This window comes from Delphinapterus leucas, chromosome 10 (assembly GCF_059928025.1).
Source record: "Delphinapterus leucas isolate spDelLeu-1000000601 "Yukka" chromosome 10, BTC_Dleu_Yukka2, whole genome shotgun sequence".
In the NCBI taxonomy this organism is placed as follows: domain Eukaryota; kingdom Metazoa; phylum Chordata; class Mammalia; order Artiodactyla; family Monodontidae; genus Delphinapterus; species Delphinapterus leucas.
In genome coordinates, this window is record NC_143138.1 from 104286226 (window position 1) to 104298775 (window position 12550).

The following is a 12550-nucleotide window of genomic DNA, read 5'->3' on the forward strand; positions in this document are numbered from 1 at the left end:
CCGTGTGCCAAGTACCCCCCAGCACCTTCCGTGCATTATCTCGAGACTCTGCAGAAAACCTAGGGACTGACCAGGCACGAGCACTGCCCCCTATAAGAGAAGGGACACGAGAGATTAAGTGACGACCAAGGAGCACAGCCAGGACGCAGGACTTGTCCCAGGCAGTCCGGCGCCTGAGCCCAGGCTAGGGCACAGCCTCCAATGTCAGCTGCTGGGCGTAACCAAACAATTAAAAATTCTCCACACTAAGATCCTAGACACTCAGGACTGTTCTGGCCAGAGAGCCCAGCAAAGGAGCAGAATCCCCAGCGCCCCCAAGGGAGCAGAGACAGGAATCAAGTTAGGGCAACACAGGCAAATTCTTCTCAGGGAGAAAGAACAAGGGAGTGCCAGGACAGGCCGGGGGCAAACACCAGCCCCACGGGGCCGCAGGGTGGACAAAAGGGAGACCCACGATCCCTTCTGCAGTCCTGGGGGCTCCAGGGAAAACCAGAGGGCAAGAAAGACGAGGCCACCCTCCATGTCCATCTCTCTCTGCCAGCCTTCCAGAGCCTCTGGAGGTCAAGAGGGCTGTGCTGGGGTCAGCAGAGCAGCAGCCGCCCTCAGTCGGCTGCGTCTTCCTGGGAGAAGGGGGAAGGCTGGGCCTGGACACTGCCGCCAGAGCCTGCGTGAGCATGGGAGGGGGCTGAGCACCTGCCACAGGGCTTTCCGCTTGTGGCGACAGGCGGGGCAGCGCTAACCGGGACGCACGAGGCTCAGGCTAGGGCAGGAGAGTTAGCACGAAAGCCCATGGCTCTACTCGCTCAGGGGAGGGCCTGGGAGGGAACGAGGGGCTGAGCCAGGGCCTCGCACTGCAGAGGCTGCCGTCCTCAGCCAGGCCAGCTCGGACGCAACCTCAGTCCCGCCCCTCGCATCCCGCTCCAGCCCAGGAGGACTTCCCCTGTCTGACTCCACCTGACCTGCTGGAAATCACCGTTCCTCTTTGAGACCTGGCCAGGGCCCAACTGTGGGCAGGTGGCCCGGGAAGAGCCACGGGCCGCAGCACACTCAGCCTCCCGACGGGGCCTCTTCACAACAACAGGCCCGAGTTTGAGGCCTCTGCAGAAGCCCCCAGGCCAGCTGCCTGGACAGCCAATGGCCACTGGGAAGGGACAGCCAAAAACAGTGCGCTCTTCGGGGACACCTCTGCTCCCGCACAGCCGTGTGGAGTCCGGGCGGAGCTGGGGGCGCGGCGCCTGCCGCAGGCGCTGCCGGACGTGCAGACCAGAGTGCTGTCACACCACACAGTGACAGCGAGTGACCGAGGGCCCAGGGCCAGGGCGAAGACGGCTGCTCTGCACACGCTCTGCTGGAGGGCTCCGTCTGGGCAGTACCCACAGCTGTTAGGCCCTGAGCAGAGGGCAGGGCACAAGCAGATGAGGGGGGGCTCTGTGGGGACCCTAGAGAAGGTCTCCCGCTGTCCCCAGCCTGCAGCTAGGCACGGCCACGCGGCCACCTTGGGCAACAAGGCTCGTCCAGGAGGGCGCCTGGATCTGGCCCTCAAACTACTGAGTGGGCACTTGCACTATGGTCCCTTCCCCTTCTTGGGACAAGGAACCGCCAGACCACCCCCCACCCTGCACTGTTACCAGGAGGAGCGCATGCCCCTGGGGGCCTCCTCCTCACGTACCTGCTCTCTGCCCTCCTGCACACCGGGACCCCCCTGGACAGCTCGCCTATTTGGGAATGGGGACAGGCAGGAGGCCAGAGAGGGCGCACTCCCCGGGCCCCCCTGGTGGCACTGAGACCCCCGCACAAGCCTTCCTTCTTCCTCTCCCTCCCCCACCTGTCCACTCCTCCCCCCCGATTCCTCCCACCCACTGGCCGCCGTCCGTTGTCCAGGCCGCCATGGCCTCTCAGCAGGACTGTTCTCCATACAGCAGCACCTTGTGAAAACCTTCCTGGGGGCCCCTACTGCACCCAAGCTGCACGCCCCCCAGGCCCACAAGCCCCTCCACGTGGCCCGTCCCCGTCCCCACACTGCGTTGGCAGTGCCCCAGCTCACCGAACCCCAGCCCCAGGCCCCGGGCCCCACGCCTCCTGTTCCTCCAGGCCTTGACTCCCAGGCCCGCCCCCCAGAGAAGCCCTCGCTGACCCCACGGGAGGAAACATGAAGAAGAGTCACCAGATCTGTTGTTTCTGAGAACGAAGTGTCAATGGCCGTGAAAAGCAAACTTCAAGGAGTTTGAGAAGCAAACTCTGATCTCAAGACACTGCAGCAGAGGGCAGGGGCACTTCAGACAGCAGGCGGAGGGGACAGAGCAGCTCCAAGGGGAAGAAAGGGAGGCGAGGCCAGCACGAAGAAAGCCCAGCCAGGACTGGGCCAGCAGGTGCAGACAGGGCTCGGCACAGCGCCGGGTAGGGGGGCACAGGGGCCCCTGGAACAGGGTGAAGAGAGGGGAGAGACAGCAGCAGTGACGGAGTCAGAGCCCAAGACCCTCCGGCCCAGCGTGACCCCCTGCGGTGGCCCTGGGAGCCCAGGCCCAGGTGCACAGGAAGCAGGTGTGGGGCCAGACAGGAGGACAAAGGGAAGGAGGGGCCGAACCCTTCCGGGTTGGGCAGATGCCTGGGGTGAAGGTCAAGGTCAGGAGAGCCAGGAGACAGCAGAGCAGTAACAACGGCTGGGGAGCTGTGGAGCATGAGCCTCACACCGATGGCGAGGAAGGCTTTCAGCTCACGCCTGGCTGAGCAACGGCCAGGCGCAGCTTTTGCTGAGGACCGACTAAGCACGGACATCTTCCTAGAGGCTAAAATACACCTCGTTTAACCCCCACTACACCTCTGAGCTGCGGGCATCCTCACCACCACCGTATGGGGGGGGAAACTGAGGTGCAGGAAGACCCCACACGCAGAGGAGAGGAGAACGCAGCCGACCCAAGCCTCCAGCGATTACTGCAGGACCACCCCTGACCAGAGCAAGACCCAGGCCTTCCGGTGAGTCATCTGCTCCCGGGCTTCAGACCCCAGTCATGAAACCCGGGGCAGCACCAGCTGGTCTCAAGGAGAAGAAGGAGACAAGGTGAAAGCGAAAAAAGAAAACGGCTCCGGAAGCTTAGAGCACCTTAGAAGAGGAGCCAGCGGTCCCAGTGGCCCCCTGCAGTCATGAAGGGGCTTCCACTCGGACTGGGACCAGGGCCAGAAACTGGGCCAAGCGACCCAGCCTGAGGTGAGGCTCTCAGGCAGGTACCTGGCCCCTGGCGGCCCCCAGGCCAGCCCAGCCCCAGTTGAGGGGCCCAGCAGCGGCTGGGGCTGGGAACCCTGAGGTGCAAAGCCCTCCGCTCTGGAGCAAACACCAAGACAGCCCCGCAGACAGTCTAAGGGACAAAGGAAGACGGGGCACCCACCACAGACCAGCTACGACAGGCTCAGGAACCCTCCCCGAGGAGGGTAAGCACACGATGGGCTCCCGTGCCAGCCCGCAGCTGCTTGACATTCCCCAGGGCGCCCACAATGTGCTTCTATTTATGGCCAGGGTGGCAGTGGGAAGACAAGGGCGGCCCTGAGTCCACCGGCCAGCCACAAACGGCTGTGCTGCACACCGTCTGACACCCAGAGCATATCCGTGCCGTCATCCGTGGCTGCACACCGACAGCCCAGGGACAGGAGGGGGAGGACGGAGCGGCCATGGGGCAAGGGTGCAGGCCTGTGGGCAGACGCCGCCAGGTGCGTTAGGGGAGGACCCAGAGGGCAGAGTTAGCAGGAGCAAAGGGACATGGGGCCAAGCCCAGGCTAGAGGGCGGCAGGGCCGGGTGGCCCAGGGGCATCATGGAAAGGCCTCACACGGTAGCCACCCCCCCCGGCCCCCCGGTCCTAGCAAAGCACAGGGTGCCGGAATCCTCCCTTAGAAAGCCTACCAACCCGTCCAGCAGTGGGAGACACTGCCTGCCGTCGGGAAGAACGCAGGCAGCGGGCTCCCTCAGCCGCTCGAGAGCCCGGGGCCCAGGAAGCACTCCCACCTGGGCTTCGATGAGAGCACGGCCCCTCCACCCCACGCCCTTGGGAGTCAGGAGAGCACAGGGCCCCGTGGGAGCCTAGGTCGGCTTCAGAACGAAGGAGCCCAGGTGAGGGGTGCCGGCTCCTCGGGAAGGAGGACGGGACCTCAGCCCCCGTGCAGCGTCCCCTCCACGCAGAATCACCCCCACTGCTGCCTCCAGACACAGCTCCTCCTCCCCTCATCCTGGGGGAGGCGGGCCGGACGCAGAGGGTGCAGGCACCCCTGCCCCCACCAGCCAGATGGCAAGCTGGACGCTGCGCCTGCTCTCAGCAGCTCCAGACGCTCCCACTGGACACGCGAGGAAATGAGGCTGGCGCGGGCTGTGCCGTGTCCATAGAGACTCTGCACGCAGGCCCCCAGGTCCCGCAGCAGGGAGCCTTCCAGCCCACCGCCCGACCAGTGCCCAGCCCCTTCCTTGATCTGGGGGTGTCAAATGTCCACCTAAAATCGCCACCACCGCTCCGCTTCCAGCCAGAGGTGGCCCTAGGACCCCGTTCTGCCGAGGAGGCCCCTAGGGAGGCTGCCCCTCCCACATAAAACAACAAAACCTCACTAGGAAAGGCTTTGGGCCCTTCCTTCTTCCCAACTGGAAAACTGCCGTGATGCCTGGAGGCGCAGTAGCCACCCTGCAGCCCTGAGGAGGTCGCCGGATCAAGAGGGAAGGAGGACAGGGACCCTGCTCCGAGCCACAGTGCCTGCCAGGCCTTCTGCCCAACGACTTGTCCTTGAAATAAACACACCCCCACAGTTGAAGCCACCGCACCCGGGCTTCTGTTACAGCCAAACTTGTCCCGATGGGCGCACATGCCGTGCTGACCCAGACACTCACACAAGACGGGGACCTGGCTTGGCCACTGAGCAGACATGGGGGGTAGTGAAGACCTGAGACTCTCCCCTGTCCCACTGCTGGGTTTGTCAGCCAAATAACCTCTTTCCCATTCTTGACCCTGCCAGTAGCCAGCAATGGCATCTACCCGCGAGGCAAACACGGTCTGCTAATTGACAAATCTGAAACAGGAAGGAGCAGGCAGAATGGTAGCTCCCCAAAGACTATGTGAAAAAACCACAACAGACTGAAGATAACCCATGGCCTTCCCCTCTTCCCAGCCTGCTGGCATCCTGGAGCAGGCACAGAAGCAGGCAGGTGCCGGCCCAGCTCCTCCCCAGGGGCAGAAAAGGGAAACAGGCTGCTGCCAGGACGGGCCAGGTGGAGGGCCGGCCCCTCAGGACCCACGGGGCCAGGCAGACGGACGGCCCCTCAGGACCCACAGGCCAGGCGGACGGACGGACGGCCCCTCAGGACCCACGGGCACGAAGTGCACGCAGGGGTGCCGGGTCTCCCCCGCTGTCAGGCTCGCCCAGGCCGCAAGAGACCCACTCAAAACAGGAAGGCCCCAGACTCTCAGCCAGGCCCTGGGCCTCACGAGGGACGAAGCGGGAGGCCAGTAAGTTGCCACCTCAGCCCCGGTGCCCGTCAGACGGCCCAGGTCAGACTCCGCGGCTGCGTTTCCCCAAGGGAGGCTGCGTCCTGGGCCCTGGGGGCCCATCAGGCACGCAGGTGCCCAGGAGCCTGGCTGAGGCCAGCAGCCGAGTCCCTGGAGAGGCCTAGGAGGGAAGGTTGCCCTCAGCGCCCTGGATCCAGCCCACCATTGGCTCGGTGCTCATCCCCGGCGCTAACGGACGTGCCCGGTGATGTGTGCCCTGCTACTAAGAAGCAGTGGCACCAGGAAGGCACCGCGTCGGCCATCTGCCCCACGAGGTCAGCACCAAGGAGGGTCTCCAGCCTCTGGCGTTACCAGCAGAGGCCCCTCAGACCCGGTAGATGGCAGGGCTGTGAAGCCCCTGGAGCCCCAGCCTCTCACACAAAGGCACCAAAGGCACCTTGCTGGGCACCCAGAGCGTCGGCCCCACTTCAGAGGGAAGGGCCACCCGCTGTCCACTCGCCACAGGTGCCCCCTCCTCCCTGCTCGTGCCCCGCCCGCCACCTCGCCTTCCAGGTGGTGAAAATGTGCACAACAGCTGAGGGAAAACAGGACTTTTCCACCTAAGGACGCACCACGGTGCCCTTGTGGGCTGGACAACCAGACAGGAAACAAGAGCCCAACGAGCTTCCCGGGTGACGCCGCTGGCCCGCCCTCAGCTCTGCGGGGCCCACGGGGCTCCCGGCGACGGGGAGGCGCCTAGACGGGCAGCAGCCTCCGCGCTCGGGCCGGACAGTGAGTCCAACGTGCCTGGATGGGGTTTCCTTCCACTCCCGCCACGTGCCTCCAACCTCACACGGCCAGGCCCCAGGGTCTGGCTGCACACAAGCCAGGTCCCTGCGGGGGTCGGGGGTGCACCTGGCCATCCCTGCCCTGCTCCGGCCACAGTCTACCCTCGCCCGCCCCCCAGCGCCGAGCCCTGCTCGCCCGGCTCCTCCAGGCCTGGCTCCAGCACAGAGCGGGGCTCTCTTTCCTTGCTCTCCTCAGCGAGGGGCTCCCGCTTCCCTTTGAGGCCGAGAAGTCTGACCAAGGCGTCCATCTGGGCAGGAGCTGCATCAGGCCCGGTCACCTGGAGCTCGTGTCACACAGCACAGCCCCTGCCCTCTAGGACCACGGGAGCCGCGTCACCCGTGGGACACAACACATCTCGCAGGGCACAGCAGCAAAAAGGGCCGAGAACTAGGGGGGCCCCGGGCTCCCAACGCCGGTCCAGGAGCCGGCTCTGGGCCTGCTGCACCAGCACCACGGAGGCTGTTAGCAATGTGGATTCCGGCGTCAAATCCACTGTTTCCAGCCCAAGATCCAAGTACGTATATTTTTACTGAGTCTCCAGGTGGTCCTGGCGCACAGCATTGGGCAGCCGGGCCAAAGGCGCAGAGAGGAGAGGGTGCGGGTGGGCGTCTCCCAAGGCCAGGCTGAGCCGGGGGCCCTCTGGGCCCCGCCCGCCACGCCCACACCACCTGTGCGGAAGGCCTGAGGCATCTGCCCCCAGATAAATGGATGTACGGAGGCAGGAACTGCGCAGATTTGTCCTAAGGTCAGTTCCGTGGACTCCGTGTCCTGGTCCCCGGGTGGAGGTGAAGCAGAGAAGAATAAATTATAACTTTTCCAGCAACACACAGAGTGCCCGGGGATCGGGGGAGCGCAGTGACGGGCCCCCACTCGTGCCAGGCTCCCTCCTCGGTCCCTGCGACCCCTGCAGCGTCATGACACAGGCCTGATGCGCCGAGGCCTAGCCGTGGACGTGGCGCCAGCTCTTATACCGCGTCTGGGTTCATGCCCTCCCTCCACCCCCAGTTTGTATAAAGTATATGAGAAATAAAACCAAAGGTTTTTTTTGGTGTGTAACCAGCTTAAAATATGGTTGAACCAGTTTTCACACGAGCCTACCTATAGTTTTTCTTTCTCTAAAAATTGTCATATCCTTTAACCACAGGCCGAGTGATTCTAACTTTGACCTGAACAAGGAAAGTAGGAACCCAGGAGGCCTCACGCTACCCCTTCTAACTGACTGCTCCAATTCCCTAAAAGAATGAAGTGCACCGCCACCCCCACCCCCCGCCACCCCCCCACCAGCTCCGCCACCGCCCTCTGAGCAGACGTGACTGTGGGAGGGGCGGGGGTGGCCAGGGGCAGGGCGGGGCAGCCCTTACACCAGGCCTGTGGAGGCCCCGCCTGCCTGCGGAGGGACGGCGCTGAACACCAGGAGCCCCCTGGGCCTGGGCAGATTCCTTTCGGTTTGACCTCAGCAGCAGCCTTTCTTTCTACTTCTCCCCTCCTGCACCTCTGCGCGTCTTGTTCCTTAGATGATCAACTCCCGAAGGGGGGGCACTGAGGCACTGTGCTGGGATCACGTGGTCCTCTGTGCGGCCACTCACGAGAACACTGAACCCCCCTAAGCACAGAGCCTCTCGGGGACAGCAGCTGCGTCAATAAACTAACCCAATGCCTGACATACGACAGGCACCCGGAGAACATGTACATAACGTCATAAAAGAATCGCTCACTGGAAAAGAAAAGAGACGGAAGGTTTTACTTTCTGTCAGGTGTACTGGAGTTTCACACTCCTAATAATACGTGTCAGGAATCCAACAGGCAGGGTCGTAAATCTCACTCTCCCTAAAGGAAGGCTCTGCCAGGCCTTCGCTGCTCCATCCCCTGGGTTTGTAAAGCTCTCACACCAGAAGACTGAGACCAAGAAACCGCTCTGTTCTTTCATATTCCTCTCTGGAACGTGGGATCTGGGCTCCAAACTTCGTCCCCGATTCAGAGGGAAGCACACGTCACACAGGCCCCGCTGACGCCCAGGCCTCCACCCCAACTACACCTGAGGCTCCGCAGCCCTCGTGTTACCGAGCAGGACCCTACGGGGCTTTCCCAGGGCAGGCCCTTCCCTTGCTCTGCTCTAGTTCCTCTCAGAAGCACCCAGAAAACAGTATCTATTGCACAGTCCTGAGTTGTTTTACAGATGTGAAAATCCCCACCAAATGGAACATGGTAACTACTTGATGACGAGCAGCCCCAGGCCTCCTGGGGCCTGAGGACTGATGATACTAGATTAGATGACATTAGACCCCACCTGCTACCCCACCATCAGCCAGTGTTCCAGCAGAGAACTGCGCACCCGCTGATCACACACCCTGCGACTCCCCTCCCTCACCTGGCCTTGAAAAATACTTTGCTGAAACCCTTCGGAGAGTTCAGGAGATTGGGGGTTGAGCCATCTGTCTACTTGCAAGAAACCTTTCTCTGCTCCAAGCTCCGATGTTTGTTCGGCCTCACTGTGCTCGGGCACAGGAACTTGGGGTCAGACACACCCAAGTGCAGGAACACGCATCAACACCCGGCAGCTCACCGCAGCGCCGCTGGGCAGGCAATGGGAACGCTTCGGTCCTCAGAAGTAGGTTATAGAAATTATTACCTTTCCTTGTTATTAGTTTTATGAACTTTTCCCAGTAATGAGCTCAATTATTCCCTCGTGCAGAAGAGGACTGGAAAGTCCATACTGTAAACATCAGAGCAAAGAGCGTGCTAAATGTTAGCGCGCTCAGCACCCTCTAGACGAGGCTGCAGGTGCAGGGTCGGGGCAGGAGCCCGGGGCCCAGGCTGGATCCAGGCTCAGCACTCCCCCCAGCAGGCTCCCTCGTCCCGCCTGGTGGGCACTCGGGGGAGGAGGGAAAAGCCTCTGCTCCCCTCAGGTTCTTCTTCTCCCCGTCTTTCTGCTCGTACTTTAAACCCTCCAAAGCACAGTTCTGAGGCTACCTCCACTAAAGAAGCTGCGACCACACCGACGAAGTGAAGGTGACGGCGGCGGCCTCGCTCACCTCTGCCCGGGCAACGCGCAGAGCAGGCCCGATTGGCCTCACCTCGCCTTCCACACCAGCCACGTGTCTGTCTGTGTCTGTTCAGCCCACGCCCAGGGCACGTGGAGGTGCGGGGCACGGTCCTCCCGATCAGCGGCCTCCCACTCAACCAGCACTGCAGGTCCTGGGCCAGGGCGCGACTGGCTGCCTGGGCCACGTGCCCAGACCCTGCCTGGACCAGAGCAGGGAAAGAGGCCGCTGCAATCCCACCCAGGGACACACGACAGGAAGCAGGGGAGTTCCTAAAATGGAATGGCAGCGCTAACTGCAAGAGCAAGTGGGCACTGATCAAAAGCAGGGCTCCAACCAGGAGTCATGGACACCTGCAATGTGAAGGCAGCCACGGGCCCCGCGGGTCCTCAGAGCTCTGGCAGAGGGCACCGTCCCCCCAGACGTCCAGGCGAATCCCGGCAGGATGTGTCTTCTTCCCTCTAAAGGTACCCTTCCTGCCAAGAAACCCACACCTGGACCAGAGGCAGGAGGGAGGGAGGCTGTGAATCCCTTTCGCTGTGGTGACCACATTCCAGGCGACAGTCCACCCCTGCAGGCTGCCGTGCCTACTGGGTAACTGTCCCAGGTGCCAACGCTTTTGCTCCATCCACACCGATTAACCCTGCACGTCCCCGGCCAGGGTCCTTCCCACCAGGTTGTCGGGCTGCCTGCCTGTCCTCACCAGGGGTCTCCCCGCGTCACGATTCTCCATCAGACGGCCACAGGTCAGAGCACAGCACCCATCCCTACAGCTCCTGGGGCTCCGTCTCAGTTTCGGCGTCGCTGGTCAGGACCCTGGTCCACGGCCTCCTGCAGTGCGTGCACGCGGCTCGCTCATCCTCACCACGTCCAGTGCCGCCTCCCGCCCGCCCGGCTCAGCCCAGCTGTCCCTCGGCCGACACCATGGCCTCTGCATCCCAGGCACATTCTCTTTGCCTCTGTCTCACATTCACTGTAACAGTTTGGCTGTTTTCAGTTTCGGTTCAAGTCTGTCTTCCCACTAGACTGGAAGCTTCCCAGGGGCGAGGATCCCACATGGTTGCTATTTCCCGAGGGCCCAGTTCAACCTGCGTGTCTCACATGCTTGCTGCATGATCTGCCCATCTGGATAGAGGCCCTCCCTCCCGGGAGGGGGCGTCCAAGCGGTGCCCTCACACCACCCAGCTTCCTTCTGTGGAGCTCGGTGAGCTCCTGGTGTCCCGGCCGTGGCCTCTGGAGCACGTGGTGTCAGGCGCTGCTACAGCTGTTCCCCACCCCATTCCTAACACGACATCACGGTTTATAACAAGAAAGACGTATTTGGTCTTTGCCCACTGTTCCTGGCACGGAGCTCCTAAAACCCTTGGAATTTCCTCTGCTGCGAGGGATGAAGGTGTCGTTCCTTATGTTAATGAGCTGACTCTGGGAAACCACCCAAGGATGGGGCTGGATGCCAGTGGAGCCACCGTGTGATCAGAGGCCTGGAACGTGGGTCCCAGCCCCTGACCTGCCGGGAGGGCAGGGGGGCTGGAGGCGGAATCAGTCACCAGTGGCCGTGATGTAGTCAATCACGGCCGCGTAAGGAACCCTCCATAGAAACCCCGAAGGAGCGGGTTCAGAGAGCGCCCAGGCTGGGAAGGCGTGGAGGCTGGGGAGGGGGGGGTGCGGGGAGGGGCGTGGAAGCTCGGGGCCCTTCCCCACACCCTCCCCGGAGCATCTCTTCCATCTGGCTGCTCCTGAGCCACGCCTCTTATCAGAAGCCTAGATCTAGTAAGTCAAGTGTTCCTCTGAGTTCTCTGAGCTGCTCTAGCAAGTTAATCCAACCTGAGGAGGGGGCCGTGGGAACCTCTCATCTACAGCCGGTGGGTCAGAAGCACACGTGACAACCTGGCTTCAACTGGCATCTGAAGTTGGGAGAGAGGTCGGGGGGGCGGGGAGGGGACAGCCCGGTGGGACCAAGCCCTTAACCTGGGGATCTGATGCCACCGCGGGTAGACAGTGTCACAACTGAGCTGAACTGTAGGACACGCGGCTGGTGTGGAGAATTCCTTGGACGTGTGGGAACACCCCACACTCCACCACTGAGGGAATTAATACTTCCTGACAGTCCTAGCTCTCTCCGGACGCCCACCCCCACCTCCCCGCAAATGTGATTAGAAAAGAGCCCCAGCTCCAGCCAGCGGAGCACTCCCGGTTCCCTGTGCCGAGGGCTGGCCCAGCCACAGGCCCTGGTGCCATCCAGGCAGAGGGATGTCAGAGGACCTGTGCTGGGGCTTCCGGAACATCCTCCTCCTGCTGCTGACTGTGACTGGGTCCGCAGGAGAGGGTACCCGGGCCGTGATGACGTGGTGGCCCCTGGGGCACTGTGACCTCTCTTGCTGTGACACGCAGCCTGCACCCACAGCAGAAAGACCCTGATGGTACCTCCCATCGGTTAAATGTACCCAGAATGGCAACAGCCAACGCGGTGTGCTTCCGCGATCTGCCAGCACTGCTGGGCCCGGACTCACCAACTCCTCTCGAGCCGCGCGCAAGCCCGAGTGTGACCACCAGGACAGTCCGAGACGCTCCCTGGGGCCGGAGGATGCGCCCCAGCCAGTGGGCAGACAGCTCGGCTCCGCACCCAGGGTGACTTCTCCTTCTGTTTCTGGCTTGTTGCAAGGCCCCAAGCCCACAGTACTCTCCCTCTGCACCCTCCTGGAACACATGTCCTCACAGCACTTACACCTATGAGGTTCCGGGACCCAGCACCCAATGATCCAGCTCTCACTGTGCAGACCTGAGGCCACAGGCCACAAAGCAAATCAATGACAGAGCCAGGGCTATAAGAACCCCCCCCCCACTCCTGGTCCCTAGAAAGACACCCTTTCCACAGAGGAGAAGCTGGGACTTCGGACCCATCAGGTTCCAGGGCCAACCTCTGCTTCCCAGAACCACTGAGCCAGGAGGCCAGCCAGGGACCCACACTCACCAGCTGGGCGGACCGATGCGTCTCCGGGTCCATGCCGCCCTCCCCCTGCCGCAGGGACGTGCTCCGGGGCTTGGCAGCCGCCTCTGTGTCCCTCGTCACCACCTGGAGCAGCTCGTCCTGGACCACGGCCTGCCCCCTGTCACACCTGGGCCAGGGAGAGACAGGAGACGCGGATGCAGACGCAGCTCGCTTCATCTGCCAGGGGCCAGGGACGTGAAGGCTGGTGGAGCGC

At 62.7% G+C, this 12550-nt stretch overlaps 1 protein-coding gene across 1 annotated transcript in view; it reads right to left on the bottom strand.

Annotated features, from left to right (window-relative positions):
* CHCHD6 (coiled-coil-helix-coiled-coil-helix domain containing 6) overlaps nucleotides 1-12550 on the bottom strand; it is a 125837-nt gene that overhangs the window by 98283 nt on the left and 15004 nt on the right. The window contains exon 4 of the mRNA XM_022562497.2: nucleotides 12319-12463. Coding sequence (XP_022418205.2) covers nucleotides 12319-12463 — 145 coding nt within the window. The remainder of the gene's footprint in view (nucleotides 1-12318; nucleotides 12464-12550) is intronic.